At 44.0% G+C, this 16,605-nt stretch overlaps 1 protein-coding gene across 2 annotated transcripts in view; it reads left to right on the top strand.

Moving 5' to 3' along the window:
* Nucleotides 1–16,605, top strand: part of ARHGAP42 (Rho GTPase activating protein 42) — a 248,868-nt gene that overhangs the window by 195,418 nt on the left and 36,845 nt on the right. For both annotated transcript variants that reach the window (XM_060234906.1, XM_060234907.1), the window contains exons 7-10: nucleotides 1,333–1,437; nucleotides 10,904–11,033; nucleotides 13,554–13,654; nucleotides 15,902–16,011. In XM_060234906.1, coding sequence (XP_060090889.1) covers nucleotides 1,333–1,437; nucleotides 10,904–11,033; nucleotides 13,554–13,654; nucleotides 15,902–16,011 — 446 coding nt within the window. The remainder of the gene's footprint in view (nucleotides 1–1,332; nucleotides 1,438–10,903; nucleotides 11,034–13,553; nucleotides 13,655–15,901; nucleotides 16,012–16,605) is intronic.

The raw sequence follows: 16,605 nt of genomic DNA, 5'->3' as shown, positions 1-16,605 counted from the left end.
ATATCGAAATGGAGAAAGCACCAGGTGTCTTTTGCTATCTATGTGAGGCCAGTGTATTTTTATCTGTGCACAGATGTCTGTTTTGTTTGTTTTTCTCCACTGTCCACTGAGTGGGGAAAGTGGCTTTGCCAGGAATCTTTTCCTTTCTATCATAGCGATCTCTGACATTAAAATAAGTGCCAGCAAACATTCAGAAATATAAATTGAGAATCTGGATTATACAGGGCAGCGAGAAAGTTCCCTCTGCTACTCAAGTGTCTTCTGCCGATCTCAGATGCTTCAGGAAGTCCAGATCTAACATGCTTGCTTCTTCCCCTTTCTTCCTCCAGACTCTGTCTGGGGCATGTTGAGAAGAAGTAGGATGGCGAAGGGCCTTAGCTCTGTGGTTGAGTACCTGGTTGGTATTCAGAATGCCCTAGGTTCAGTCCCCAAGATTTCTAGTTAGAAGGGATCAAATAATAGGGTTGCTAGGTCTTACCTGTCTGCCAGCGGGGGAGGGGGGCTGTCCATAGAGCTTTTTGCCAAAATGCTAGAATGTCGCTACTGACAGAGTTCTTCAGGGGTGGGGCTCCCCTGCTGGCCAATCCTGTGCCACCGTTTTGGAGGCCCTGAAATTGGGGAAACCCCACCCCAGCAGGAGGATGGGAACCCTATCAGGTAATAAGTGATGTGAAAGACATCAGCCTAAGACTCTGCTGCTAGTCTGAATTAGACAGTACTGATCTTTTTGGACCAAAAGCCCTGGTGCAGTTTTTTATGTGTTCATGGACTTCTGTACGAGAATGGTCAAGGGCCTGGAGGAAGAACTCTATGAGGAGAGGCTGAGGGTCTTGGGAATGTTCAGTCTGGAACAGAGGAGATTGAGGGGGGACATGATTGCTCTCTTTAAATATTTGAAAGGCTGTCATTTAGAGGAGGGCAAGGAGCTGTTCCACTTGGCAGCTGTGGACTGGACGCAAAGCAATGAGCTCAGATTGCAAGCAAAAAGGTACCAGCTGGATATTAGGGGGGAGGGGATTTTTTAGTCAGAGTAGTTCAAAGGTGAAGCCAGCTGCCTAGGAAGGTGGTGAGCTCTCCTTCATTGGCAGTCTTCAGAACAGTCTTCTTAGGGGAGGGATGGTGGCTCAGTGGTAGAGCATCTGCTTGGTAAGCAGAAGGTCCCAGGTTCAATCCCCAGCATCTCCAACTAAAAAGGGCCCAGGCAAGTTTTTTCCCCCTCCTTCCATTGCTCCAAGATGTCTCTGTTTGTGTTCTGTGTTACGTAATACTTGGAATAAGAATTTTGAATGCATGCTTTGTTGTCATGTTCTCTTTTTTTCCCTCCCTTTTCAGCTTTTGGCCTTTCTACAGGGATTATTTACTTTTTACCATGAGGGGTACGAGCTGGCCCAGGAGTTCGCGCCGTACAAGCAGCAGCTGCAGTTCAATTTACAGAACGTAAGTCTGAGCGGCATTTCCTGCAGTTTCTTAGGTAACCGGACTTTAGTATCATGAAGTGAAGGTTGTCAGTGCTAAAATCTCTTGGAAACGAGTCAAGTATTTAAAGAACTAGTGCGGTGTATTATTGCTTAGATTGTCAGGCGAGGGCCTCAACTTGGTGAAATGGCTTCATATCCCTAGCCAGCCATGAGATATACAGTGGGGCCTTGGGCTAGTTCAGGGGTGGCCAAACTGTGGCTCAGGATATGGCTCTTTCACACATACTGAGTATCTCTTGAAGCCCCCACCACCCCATCGGCCAGCTTAGAGAAAGTATTTGTGTCTTTAAATCACTTCTCCAAGTGAAGCCAGCTGGCAGCTTAGAGAATACATTTAAACTTAAAAGTTGCTTTCTTTCCCTCCCTCCCTCCCTCACCTTGTGGCTCTCAAACATCTGATGTTTATTCTGTGTGGCTCTTATGCAAGTTTGGTCACCTCTAGGCTAGTCACTCTCTACCTTTCTGCCTAACTTACCTTGCAGGGTTGTTCTGAGGGGAGGGAGAAGTGCCTAGGTGCTCTAACCTGAGCTTCTTGGATGAAGGGTGGGTAAAAATGGATAGACGGAAGTTCATGCAACACTGAACAGTAATTCCAAGTATAACGTATTAGATACTTTCTTCTCCCCCTCTCCTCCAAAAGCCCTGGGAAATCTAAGTTATTAGGTTAACCTCCCTAAACTTGAAATACTACAACTTTTTATGCCCGTCAGTTTTTTTAAATTATTCTAGATATGAGTAAATTACATGGGTTTAAGCACATTCTTAAAGCTAAGCTCATGTCTATATCCTGCCCTGCGTTCAGACTTCGTCACTCTACCTGACAAGCTGTTTGTGCTCTTCACTACAAAAATAAATAAAAAATCGGTACTAATTAGCTAATCTGATTCTGAAACATGTATAAATTAAACACAGCCAATGTTCGCTTCATTTTCTTTTTTCTGTTTATTCAGAAATGCTTATTACCTAACTAATACTGATGATGAATTCTGCTAGGCACAGAGAAAAGCAAGGAGCTGGAGTGTGGAGGGGACTGGAGTCCCAACCATAATCATATTTTAAAAAGCAACTAGCCACTATTTGGGCTTCTCCAGTATCTGAAGGAATTACACCCCTCTTAAATTACAGTTCTGCAGCTTGAGCCCAGTGGCACCTTTTAAGACCAACACGGTGCCACTGGACTAAAGCTTTGTTCTGTTCATTGCTTCAGACCAACATGGCTACCCACCCGAATCAATTCTGCAGCTATAAAGACTAGAAACTTTCTTTGAGGAAAAAATAAATAAAAGAAGGCTGATATTTTCAGGAAACTGCATTCTCCTCCCTGTATTACAGCCTGGTTCATTTGTTGTTGTTTTTTCTCCCATGGAACCACACTCATGCATATGGGACTAGTCTGCCCATTAAACAATATGTGGAGCAGAAGGTTGATTTAGATTTCCAAGGGCTGGAAAGACTGAATGTGACCAGGTCCCCAATTTAGGAGGGAAATATTGGAACAGTGCTCTCACCTGGTCATTCTGAGAATCTTGAACATATGAACATATGGAGCTGCCTTATACTGAATCAGACCCTCAGTCCATCAAAGTCAGTATTGTCTGCTCAGACTGGCAGTGGCTCTCCAGGGTCTCAAGCTGAGGTTTTTCACACCTATTTGCCTGGACCCTTTTTCGTTGGAGATGCCAGGGATTGAACCTGGGACCTTCTGCTTACCAAGCAGATGCTCTACCACTGAGCCACCGTCCCTCCCCTAACCTTCCATTTTAATTTCTCTTGCTGAACAGGCAAATGACAAGAGGTTTTGAAATTCTAGCCCCAGAAGCCAGTAGTGAATATGCATCACCCACGTCTATAGGAAAAACTGTGGTATTTTCATTTTTAATACCTCCCTAGGAGGGTAAAGTTTTAATAAATAAAAAGCCTACCTGGAGGAAACTATGGCTGATAACAGACGGACATTTTGGAGTGGATGGGAGGCGTCCCAAATCAGGACGGCTCTAAAAGAGCTGTCCTGAAGCCCTCACGTGCTCCTCCACGTGCTGTCCCTGTCCCGTCCATGGACTGACATCGGCGTGTTCAGACAGCTGTTATGCACCATTCCTGTCACTCAGGTTCCCCATACATTTTCAGTAGTAATGCGCATGTGTGCACATATACACACATATGTGCACACATGCGCTCATGCACATTGAACAGTTTTTGGGGGGGGGGGGAGCCAGATGTGACTTGGGGTGGCTTGGTGGTTTCAAGGCACCTCGCTTGCACCCTGCCACTTCCAGATGCCAAGGAGGAACTGGTGTGCGGCTCAAAAATTTGCTACCAGGGGGCAGATGTTTGTGTGTAGAAGGATTTTTTGGATCGATTTCAGAGGCATCTCTGAGTCGGCCCAAATTGCCAGTCTGTAATCACCCTGTGTGTATTATTTGTTATGTCTTCCTTCTTAATCCTTCAAAAAAAAGATCAAGATTTTATTCCTATTTCCAATCCAGGAGATATTTTAGGGATCCTTAATATGATGCCAGAATAGCTTCATCCCATGCTGGTGAGGCAATCTATGAAAGCAGGCTTGGCTCTTCACATCTGATTGATGCCCAGCTGGCAGGGAGGGAGAAGATTGGGTGGGAAAGGATTTTTACACTCAGCCCTGCTTGCCTAGTCCCGAACGTCTATCAATGGCAAGAGGCAAAAGCCATAGGGAAGTGCCTCAAGGGGCTTTAATGGGCCCTTAAATATGACCCTCGCCTCCAAAATTGGTGAGATCTTCCATCATATCTGCTGTAGTGTTGTGCGTTCATTCCCAAATGAGTGAAAAATACCCCAAAGTTCCACCTACTTTCAAACATGTGGGAACTGAAAACACACTGGAATAATAACAAATGACAGTCATTCCATTATTTTGTTCTCCCCCTGTCCCCTCAGCAGTACTTAAAGAGCAGTCCTGAGATGAATGACACTCTACTAAGTCTGTTAAGGAGCCTTTCTCCAACAAGTGGCCCTTCCTCCATCCTGTGGAGCCTTAAATTGGAGGAATAGCCACTTAAAATGGACAAAGTTTCCTTAGGCTGGATTAAGGTTCTTCGAGGGATGGTTGGTTCCACCCCCTGATGGGTTGAGAGGGGTGTTACTCTGCTTAGGATGATGCTATTGGTGTGCTGCAGCCATGACTTCAGGATAGAGACACCAGCTTCCCAGGCAAAAGGGCAGCTGGTCAGACCGTCAAAAGGGGGGAAGGTGGGAAATGTACTCTGGGAAATGTAGTCCTCTGGGTACCCAACAATGTCACCTTCTTATCCATCTGAACATCAAGATGACTTTCCCTACTTCCCACAGCAAGGTAAATGCTGTTTGGGTTGGAGGAAAAAAAAGGTGTTCCCAGGGCTTTTTTTGAAGCAGGAACTCCTTTGCATATTAGGCTGCACACCCCTGATATAGCCAATCCTCCAAAAGCTTACAGGGCTCTTAGTACAGGGCTTACTGTAAGCTCCAGGAGGATTGGCTACATCAGGGATATGTGGCTTAATATGCAAAGGAGTTCCTGCTACAAAAAAAGCCCTGGGTGTTCCCATTGAAACATTGGATTTTAGCTACATAAACATGCATTTAATTGAAGGAGGCTCATATAGACATTGCAGGGATCAGAGAGCCAGTCCAAATATTTGAGCAATATTGCAAGGGGACACAGTATAGTTCTATCCTTAGGGATCAGTTTTCACCCCTGTCCTCATGTCAGCAGGAATATATGTGGGATATACCTGGAGGTTACAAAGGGCTGAGAAGAGGCGAAGGTGGTAACAAAGTATGTGAGAAAGAAACTGTGTGTTGGATTATAGCAAGTTTCCCTTTGAGAGAAGCACCAGAGGTCACTGTTGCTTTGATGTCTGCAGCACACTCCCATTCTGTACTCCTGCTATTCCTAATAGTAGCAGTGCTGTGCAGCTTTTATAGTTCAAAAGCAGCACTGAGCCAAGTAAGTTTTCACTGAGAGAACAGCTCATGAGGTCATGACAGAGGTGAGATTTGGGATGGTAGCTTCCAGCTTACACCTGCGGTCACTGCCGTACAATTGTTAGACCAAACAGCTACCAGGGCTTTCTTTGTAGTAGGAACTCCTTTGCATATTAGGCCACACACCCCTGATGTAGCCAATCCTCCTGGAACTTAAAGTAGGCCCTGTAAGTTCTTGGAGGATTGACTACATCGGGGGGGGGGGGTGGCCTAATATGTAAAGGAGTTCCTGCTACTAAAATGCTCTGGCTACAGCTGTATTATTTGTCATTCCATTGTAGGGTTGCCAAGTCCAATTCAAGAAATATCTGGGGACTTTGGGGGTGGAGCCAGGAGACTTTGGAGGTGGAGCCAGGGTGTGACAAGCATAATTGAACTCCAAAGGGAGTTTTCGCCATCACATTTCAAAGGAACGCACATCTTTTAAATGCCTTACTTTCATAGGAAATAATGAAGGATAGGAGCACCTTCTTTGGGGGCTCATAGAATTGGACCCCCTGGTCCAATCTTTTTGAAACTTAGGGAGTATTTTGGGGAGAGCCACTGGATACTATACTGAAATTTTGGTGCCTCTACCTCGGCTATCTGGGGTCCCCAGAGCCCCAGATAGCCGTGGATAAATTCTCCATTATTTTCTATGGGAATAAGTCTCCATAGGGGATAATGAGTACCCAGCAGACATTTCCCTCCCCTCCCCCTGCTTTCTGATGACCCTGAAGCGGGGGGAGGGTCTCCAAACTGGGGGATCCCCTGCCCCCACCTGGGGATTGGCAACCCTATTCCATTGCCAATTTTGACTTTATTGAGTTGTCCTTACTTGATGCTTTTTTAAAAAAAAAAAAGTGGAGTTTGGCTTAGATTGTGTTCTTGTAGCTTCTAACACTGAAGATTCTTTGGCAGGCGTACGTTAAATCTGTTGTGGTTTTAACAAATCCTCTGCACTTTCCATCTGGAACTGAAATATCATTAATTTCAAGTGTTGCAACAACAAACATTGGGTCAAATCCCTCAGACATTCCACTGATGGAAGGAGGATGGGAAGCAACCTCAACTGATTCTCCTCACCCCGCTTCATTCAAATGCACAGCATTTGATTTGCAAGACCCTTTCCTGTGGAAGTGCCTTTTCACAGACCATAGGGACTACTGGAATACAGGAATGGAGAGAAAGATCCATTTCTGCCCATGGACTATTTCCAGGGTACTACCCACCAATGTTCCCTCTAAGCTGAATTAGTGTGAGCGAGCTTACAATTTTTTAGACTCTGGCTCACACATTTATGATTTTTTAAATATTTATTTATTTATTTATTTATATCCCGCCCTTCCCACAAAAGTGGCTCAGGGCGGCTCACAACAGATAGTCAAACACTAAATTAAACAAGTATTTAAATATATAAGCATTTAAAACATTTAAAACCTTAAAAACATTAAACATTGCAACAATATGTATAACAGGAATCTGGCCAAGCTACATTTAGTTTCTCATATCAGTTAAGTGTAGGCTAACCGGAAGAAAGTTGTCTTACAGGCCCTGCGAAACTGAACAAGGTCCCGCAGGGCCCTCACCTCCTCCGGCAGCTGATTCCACCATGTAGGGGCCATAACAGAGAAGGCCCTATCCCTAGTAGATTTTAGGCGGGCTTGACCCCAGAGCAAACTTGTTTATGCAGTAGCTCACAACTTTAACCCCAGTAGCTCACAAGACTCCACAGCTTAAAAGGGAGCATTGCTACCCACTGTGTTTTCCCACAATATCTTCTTCCAGACAACTTTTAATCCTTTCGCGCCTGATCATATACTTGTAATCTAGCTACGTAAATAGTCAACATTCAGCGTGAGTTACTCTGAAGAATGTGTGCCTGAGAAAGATTTACATATCTTCAGTTCTACAAAACCCATGATGCAGTGCGATCAAAACAGGTATGCCGGGGCAACTTCCAGATGATTCCTCTGGAGCTGTAGATTCCAGAGCTGTAGATTCTTTAGCTGTAGGAATCGCGACATGTGTTGCTTGCAGATGGTCACTTCATAGGCAACTTCCATGACTTCCATTTCAGTATAATTTCACAGTAGCTATGCAATTAAAACTTTCTAGGTACAATGCCCATTGTGATCCTGAATATGTCAACTTCTCCGAAAGAAAAGGTTGACCTGGGGGCGTTTTCTTCCCTCAATTTAGACATCCCTCTGCAGGATGTTATCATGATATTAGTGGATTGATCTGTGTTGGGTGTTTTTTTGTGTGTGTTGTTTATTTTATTTCATTTAAAACATTTTTATGCTGCCGTTCCATCCGATTGGGGATCAGGATCTGTCTCTTCAATCTGATTTTGACACGTCAAAATTTCACAAAACTTGCACCCTGTCAACCTGAACACTTTGGAACGATGCTTGCTCACCCTGGATGAATATTATTCTTTTGAGAATCCAGAGCTATCTGTTTTCACTGTTTGCTTTAACGGCAGGCTAGCCCAATAAACAAATAAATAAAAGGCTCAAAAAGACCACTTGACAGGCTCGAGATAAGGCTGTGACTGCGCTTGCCTTGCCACTGAATAGTTCTCAAGAGCATTATCCTTTTTTCATTAATGTGCAGGTTGATGCTTAAGCTTTAATCATTGCCAGTAATGGTGCTTTGAGGCTTTAGAGATTCGTCAGGTCATTTCACTGCCTGTGTTTAGTCTGTGCCTTTGCTTAGTTTATTTCTAAGTAACCCCAGTGCACTGAGATGTTAGAATAAATTAGTTAACATCTTGGCCTCTGAAAAAAGGCCCTTCAAATGTTGTGCTTGTCCGTGCTTTCGAGAAGAGGGGAAATGGCTATTTTAGGGCATGGAGCACTGCTTCCTAAATGATATTTTTTCACACTCTCTTCTTAATGCACATGTAAGGAAAATGAAAGTGACCATCGTCTTAACATGTGAATAGTTGGGCCTTGAATCTGAAATGTTATACAACAGAGTCAGATAAGAGAGCTTTTCCTGGAACGTATCACTTTGTCGCAAGAGAAAGAATTAGCTCTTTCTTGCTGTGTGATTATATTTGTGAATGTTTCATTGATCCTTTTTAACTCTTGTCCAAACAAAAAGTGTGCTTCACTAATATGATGTGGAATAGACACTCCCCCCCCCCCCAGTTTAGTCATATCAATGAAAAAAACTCAGGACTTTCGCTGAGCACGACACCAACTGTTAAGGGGAGGGAAAATCATCCCATTATTTCCCTTTGAAAGAAGACGCCAGGAAAAAAAAAATTAAGAAAATATGGCTGAATCTAGCCCAGCAGTTTAAGCCAGCACAGGGACGGGACCCGGTAGGATCAAAAAGAGCATGTCCAAATGCTCACATCTGGCTTCCGTCCCACTCTCGGCCTTACCTCATTTGACGCCATCAGAATGCTACCACTTCTGAAATGGTAGCAAATTGGATGAGTGCTTCCAGAGCGCCTCCCCAGCTGTCTGAATGGCTGAGGAGTGCCAGAGACATGGTAGTTCAAACACTTGAGCACTGTGGATGCTCCTCCAAGGCACGTGCCACCTGCTTCTGTCCCGGCAGCGGGCTGTGTGCCATCTAGCTGTCCCAGGTCGTTTCTGTTTGTGCCAGCTCACTTCCGGGTCAGCACGCTGCCACACCAAGCCAGCGGTCTGGACCCTGCCATAATTTTGTAAATTTTGTTATTAAGGCTTGTTCCCCAGTCACGGCCAGTGCAGGGAGTAGGCCAAGTAGGCGGCTGTCTAGGGTGCCATTTGACGTAGGGGGCACCACCAGAAGAAGAAGAAGATATTGGATTTATATCCCACCCTCCACTCCGAAGAGTCTCAGAGCGGCTCACAATCTCCTTTACCTTCCTCCCCCACAACAGACACCCTGTGAGGTGGGTGGGGCTGGAGAGGGCTCTCACAGCAGCTGCCCTTTCAAGGACAACCTCTGCCAGAGCTATGGCTGACCCAAGGCCATGCCAGCAGGTGCAAGTGGAGGAGTGGGGAATCAAACCCGGTTCTCCCAGATAAGAGTCCGCACACTTAACCACTACACCAAACTGGCTCTCCAGACACTCCCTCTCCCCATGCGCAGCATCTGTGCCCCTTGGAGCCTGCCTTTCCCAATGGAAAGTGGGCTCCATGGAGCGCAGACTCTGTCTGGCTGGTTTCACGTTCCCCAGGTCTGTTACTGTGAATTAAAAATGTAAACAGTTTCAAGTTTCTTCATTTCTCCTACAATTCTCTGGGGGTTTTAAATTGGGGGGGGGGCATTAGTGGGCAGCTTGCCTAGGGCACCAAAAGCCCTAACACCAGCCCTGTCCCCAGTATGTCTTGTGTTGTCAGTCTGTCTCACTCCCTGTCCTACAGGAGGTTCTTCATACCCCCTGGAGAGTATTCTAAGAAAGGGTTATCAACAGGCCTAAAGAAAAATTTAATAGTGGCTTAATGTGTGGAAATGGGCAGCTGAAACTTTTCATGACATCACCTTGACTAATAGCAAACCATTAATCCTCTGTTTAATGGTCAGGAGATTTTTTTTTCCCATCAGGGGAGGGCAGGATATACATTTTATAAAATAAATAAATTTCCTCCAGATACTTGGCAACCCTCTTCCAGAAATATGTAGCCACAACTCTCTGCTCCTTTCTCCCCTTAAACATTTTTTCATCCAAGCACTGCAGACAGCCTAGAAACTGTAATTTTTTTTTCAAAGAGGTGCAGTTTTCTGACTGAATACACACACCAGCACACCATTTTGTGACAGGTAGCTCCCGAGAGTCTTGACAAAAATTGAGTCCTTCCCAGAGACATGAAATCTACCCTTGCAAGATTTGGACATCTAGCTTTTAGAAATTTGGTAACATTTCATACTGTAGATTTCTCTGTTTTTTGTTTATGGATATGTGTCACTCAGAAGACAAGACACACTGGAAAAGATAATAATGCTAGAAAAAGAGAATGACCTAACGTGAGATGAATCGACTGAATGAAAAAAGCCAAGGCCTTCCGTTTGCAAGATCTGAGTGAGGTTGTTAATTGAGAGGAGGTTTTGGAGGTCATTAATTCATAGGGTCGCCATGAGTCAGAAACAATTTGATGTCATTTTACAGACACACATAACTCACACATGTGCTGCTGTTTTCCTTATAATGAGTTTAAGCATCTCTTTTGCGATTGTGTTGTTTCATGTTCATTAACCACCTTGAATGTTTCCTGGAGAGGCTTTATAAATCAAGCCTTGTGCAGGCAAATATTGTTTGACCTAGTGGTAAAAGGCTGTTTAATGAGGTTGGCTGCCATTACAACTCCAGCGCTTCCTATGACTTCCTTTAGAGCTAATGGAAGCCCCATGGCTCAAGCTATCATAGCGGGTTATTCTCAATATGACATGAGGTGCACCCTTGATTTATCTCCTTGACTGTTCTTGGTCTTGCTTCTTAGACCCGGAATAATTTTGAAAGCACCAGGCAGGAAGTTGAACGACTGATGCAAAGAATGAAGTCGGCCAGCCAGGATTACAGGCCACCAAGCCAATGGACAATGGAAGGCTATCTCTACGTCCAAGAGAAACGTAAGTAGGATTATGAGCCCATTGGATTCCCACTGTAGACAGCGTGAAGTGGTGGTTAGAGAGAGATGGAATAGCATGTAGAAGACCCTTACTCAAGCAATGAACTTCACTGGGTCACCTTAAGCCAGTACATGCTGTCTCTGTGTCTATCTCTGTCTCTCTGAAAATGGGGAAGGAAAAATCCCGCATTCTGCTCTGAGCTGCTTGTAAGAAGGGCAGGACCAGAACACCCCAATAGATAGATTTCACAAAGTTTAATTGATATGAAAGGGAAGTTACAAATTGTCCTGGTCTGCCAAATGGCCAGCATCTCAGACTGGATCTGTCCTTCCTGTTGGCCTCCCAGCCTCAAACGGTAGCATATTTGCAAGCTCTTATCAATGAGATCAGATATTGATGTGCAGTGGGAACAGGAAGAATTTGCAGTATGTTGACTTTGCATCATACAGCAATGGCACGAAAACACAAGTGTGTGAGAAGAACTTGCTGCTGGGGAGATGCTTTTAGAGCAGTTACTCTATCATGTTAGCCAACCTTAAGATGCTGGGGTCCACAGATATTGTGCTTTAAACACAGTCTGAAAGCTCATACTCTGAATAAAACTTTGTTGGTCTTAAAGGTGCCATTGGAATTTTACTTCTGTTCTGTTACTTCCGACCAACACAGCTACCCACCTGGAACAGTCTGAAATGGGTTGCTTTCTCTCTCACTGTGGTATTTGCTCCTGTTTACACCTAGGAACTGAAAGAAAAGTCTCTTTCCCCACCCATCCTGTTTTCGTTACATAAATTTGTTTTCTTCTGCAACAACGGCTGATTGCTTTGGACAGCCTCCATACCTTTCCTTTGATTTATAATTATAATAAAAAGCTACCGGGAAAAGAGGGAGAGAAAAAAACTATTATGCGGAAATTACCTTGGGCATTATTAACAGGAGATCAAGAACAGAGTGAAAGGCTGGGCACATGCAGTTCTGCATTAGACAGTGAAAGGCCAACTTGACATGCTCTTGCTGAATAGGAAAAGATTAGATCATTAGTTTGGGCCAAAGAGGAAAAAATGACACAGTTGTAATCTCTGTTTCAGAATCGAAGGCATCTCTTCTCTACCCCCCCCCCCCCTCCCCATTTCACTGTTTTCCTAGCTTTAGCTTTCCACAGTGGACTCTTGAGAAGTAGGTCCCCTTACAGGTTGATAGTTTATCACGTTAGGTCATTCTATCAGGGCTTTTCTTGTAGCAGGAACTCCTTTGCATATTAGGCCACACACTCCTGATGTAGCCAATCCTCCAAGAGCTTACAGCAGGCCCTGAAATAAGAGCCCTGTAAACTCTTGGAGGATTGGCTACATCAGGGGTGTGTGGCCTAATATGCAAAGGAGTTCTTGGTGCATTCTATAGGATAGTGTTGGGAACATTTACCACCCAAAAAGTTAACTGGCATTGTTGACAAAATCAGCATGAAATGTCCTCATGTCTCTCAGATGCGCTTAATATGAAGACTAGGGGATTGTCATCTCACTTTTATTCTGTTTATGTGACAAGTAGAGGCCTGTTTGCTTGTTAAGTGGTGATAGGGAGACATATGAGGTGATTTATATATGTTTCTGTAACACCTCAATGGTCATTTGAGAGCAAGAGTTCCGCTGTACAGGGTGTGTTGCTGGCGTTGTTTCTCTTGGCCTTCTGTAATGATTGGCAAATATATGGGGGCTAAATTTACCAACTGTCTTCCTCTGTCTGTCAAAATAACCATGTCCTTGAACTCTGTAACCATATACCATTTTAACTGGTTATTAGATGGCTTGTCCTTGAACTCTGTAACCATATACCATTTTAACTGGTTATTAGAAAGGATTATGCCAGTGTCAGCCGGTAGCCTTATGTCTAATAAGAAGCCATAATGGTTAAACAGAGCCTCCCCATTTAGTGGCAGCGTACACTTGAACACCATAGTCTGGAGATTAACAAGGAAGATTTGTTGTCTTGCTTGTAAATTACTTAGGAAGCTGAACTCAGAATACTGGGTTGGTATAATACAGCAGGACATACTTTCTTATATTAATCCTTTGTTATTCTGGAACTTTTCATAGAATCATAGAGTTGGAAGGGACCTTCAGGGTCAGCTTGTCCAACCCCCTGCACAATACTGGAAAATCACAAGTACCTCCCCCTTCCCTCCTCCTCAGATCTGCCTAAGTTCACAGAATCACCATTGCTGTCAAATGGCCAATACTGAAAATGCTAATACTGAAAGTGACAATCTGAAGTCAGGTGAGGTCAGACTCCTGGAGCTTAACATCTGTACTTTGAAAGTTTAAATTTTCACCTACATACATTCATTCAGAAAACAGCATATTCTTACCACAAGAGTGAAGCCTGAAAGGTAAATAACTCCCAGACCTCTAGGAGTATAATAGGTGCCAATATGAATTATTTATTATTTCTTGAACTTTTTGTTTACAAAATATCTATTCTAATAAATTGAGATTAGGTATCATTCTTTCTTTTTTTCCACCTCAGGACCTCTTGGATTCACCTGGATAAAACATTACTGTACTTACGACAAAGGGACAAAAACGTTCACAATGAGTCTTTCTGAAGCAAAATCTGGGGGGAAAGTAGTGAGTATTAATCCCACAATGTCTTTACACTGCGGGGAAAGGTTGTGTGACTCTTTAGCCATGAATTTTAAATCAAGACTAAATGAACCAATTCTAGATTATATAGTTGCTAATAGACAGCAGTGTACATCGATATGAATAAGGTTGTTTTTTCCTTGCTGCTGATTTGTGAATAGTGTATCAGAAGGACTGCATGAATTCAAAATTATTCTACCGTAAGACTAAAACTTATATAATCAATGAAGATTTCACAAACTGATTAATCAGTTTACCAGGTAAATGTATGTGCATATGAATAAAATAGTAGTTTTGGTGGAGAAAAAAAATTCATTTTGTTTGGTATGTTAAAATTAATACAGCAGGCAAAAGGTCTGAAGAGGTATTCCTTTCTGTTAGGATTGCCAATCCCCAGGTGGGGGCAGGGGATCCACCAGTTTAGAGGCCCTCCCCCCACTTCAGGGTTATCAGAAAGTGTGTGGGGGGGGTGGGAATGTCTGCTAGGCACTCCATTATACCCTATGGAGACCGATTCCCATAGGGTATAATGGAAAATTGATCCGCAGGTATCTGGGGCTGTAGGGGAGCTAGGGTTGCCAAGTCCAATTCAAGAAATATCTGGGGACTTTGGGGGTGGAGCCAGGAGACATTGGGGGCAGAGCCAGGAACAAGGGTGTGACAAGCATAATTGAACTCCAAGGGAGTTCTGGCCATCCCATTTAAAGGGAAAGCACACCTTTTTAAATGTCTTCCTTCCATAGGAAATAATGAAGGATAGGGACACCTTTTTTGGAGCTCATAGAATTGGACCCCCTGGTCCAAACGTTTTGAAACTTGGGGGGTACTTTGGAGAGAGACACTAGACACTATACTGAAAATCTGGTGTCTCTACCTCAAAAAACAGCTCCCCCAGAGCCCCTGAAACCTCCAGATCAATTCCCCATTATACCCTATGAGAATCGATCTTCACATAGGGAATAATGAAGTGCTCAGCAGACTTTTCCCTCCCTCCCCCCCCCCCGTTTCTGGCGACTCTGAAGTAAGGGGTTGGCTTCTCTACTCACGAGTTGCTGCCATCTTCTTCAAAGTAACACAGACACACCATCCCAAGAGGAAGTCTTTCAATTGGAGACTAAAGGCTCCAGAGGTAGAAAGGCACATGGTCCTCTGGGGGCGGGGCTTCCCACCGCCAGCCAGCTGACTGGGGGCGGGAAGGAGTCTGGGAAAGCGGAAGAACCCCCACTGGGATCTGGGGATTGGCAAGCCTAAGGGGAGCGGGTTTTTTTTAAGACAGGCACCAAATTTCCAGCATAGCATCTGGTGCCTCTCCTCAAAACACCCCCCAAGTTTCAAAAAAGATTGAAAGGTCCAGTTCTATGAGCCCCCAAACAAGTTGCCCCTATCCTTCATTATTTACAATTGAGGGAAAGCATTTAAAAGGTGTGCAGCCCCTTTAAATGTGATTGCCAGAGTTAAATTGTGCTTGTCACACCCTTGCTCCTGGCTCCACCCCCAAAGTCTCCAGATATTTCTTGAGTTGGACTTAGCAACCCTACTTCCTGTACAAGAGAGAAGGAAAAAGGCCCCTGCCTCCTGACAGTCCATGGAGGCCTCCCATCCGAGTACTTGCCAGGGTCGGCCCTGCTTAGCTTCCAAGACCTTGCCAGGGTCGGCCCTGCTAAGCTTCCAAGACCTTGCCTGGGCAATCCAGGCCAGGGCGGAAATTTCTTTTTCTTACTTGGATGGAATCATGTTGTTGCTGTGGCATATTCAGTTTCAGTTTTAATTTTATTTAATTCTTAATTTAATTTTTAGATTTACATCCCGCCCTATCCCACAAGCGGGCTCAGGGTGGCTTACAACAATAAAACAACAGAGTTAAAATAATATTATAAAAACAGACAGTAACAAAGCAGGAGCAGCACAGTAAACAATCTTACGGACCTAGGCGGTAAATAGCATGCATAACACCATACTGGTGAAATGCTGGGGGAAGTGATGACTTTCAAGGACACCCGTTGGATTAATTAAAAGCCTGACGGCCCTGCAAAACCTTGATAAGTCCCGCAGGGCTTATGCAATGAAGAACGGCAAGCGACAAGACTATCTACTCTCCATCTTTTTGGAGGACTAGTGGCAGGACTGTAGTTTGAACATTTGTGCAAGAGGGCAAGAATTATGTGCAAGAAATCTGTACATTGATGATTCGTATTCCAATTTCCTTTTCTCTCCCCCCCCCCCCTTGCTTAGAATGGTCTTGTCCCAAGCACACCAGAAATATTCAAGTTGAAGTCTTGCATCCGGAGGAAAACAGATTCAATTGACAAACGTTTCTGTTTTGATATTGAAGTCGTTGAAAGGTTTGAGATTTTTATTTTATTTATTTATTTATTTATTTATTTATTCTATGACTTATATCCCGCCCTTCCCATAAAAATGGCTCAGGGCGGCTCACAACAGTCCCTTTTCCTAAAAATTGTCCATAAAAGTATTTTTACGGCATTATTACGAGTAAATATAGAGATTTTTGTTTGCATAATATCAATGCATGATCTACTGTTTTGTTCAGAATTGGTTTCTAAACATTGCAGTGAAATAATAGACAGAAAGATGCCCTGGAACTGAGAAGCAAGGGTAGCAAAGCCCGCTTCATTTGGCAGCTAAGCTGATAACAAACCTAGAAATTTTCTCCTATATTCTAGCTTTTTTCTTAAGGAGAAAGTATAGTTTATATGTTGAAGGAACATGGGGCTCTCCATTCTGCTATATTGTGTTTCATCTAAATGACTGAGTCCTTGTTGCATAACAGATACACAAAGCAGTGGTTCTAGCTCTCTTCTATAGCTTCTATTCCCTATATCGGTGTTTCCCATTGGCAGGGTCATGACCCGGCACCAGGCCACACAAACCTCAATGCCATGTCGTCAGGGGCGGCCCAACTGCCCCCTCCCCTC

This window comes from Heteronotia binoei, chromosome 3 (assembly GCF_032191835.1).
Source record: "Heteronotia binoei isolate CCM8104 ecotype False Entrance Well chromosome 3, APGP_CSIRO_Hbin_v1, whole genome shotgun sequence".
Lineage (NCBI taxonomy): Eukaryota > Metazoa > Chordata > Lepidosauria > Squamata > Gekkonidae > Heteronotia > Heteronotia binoei.
The sequence above is the reverse complement of the archived record's forward strand: the minus strand, read 5'-3'. Positions and strand labels throughout refer to the sequence as shown.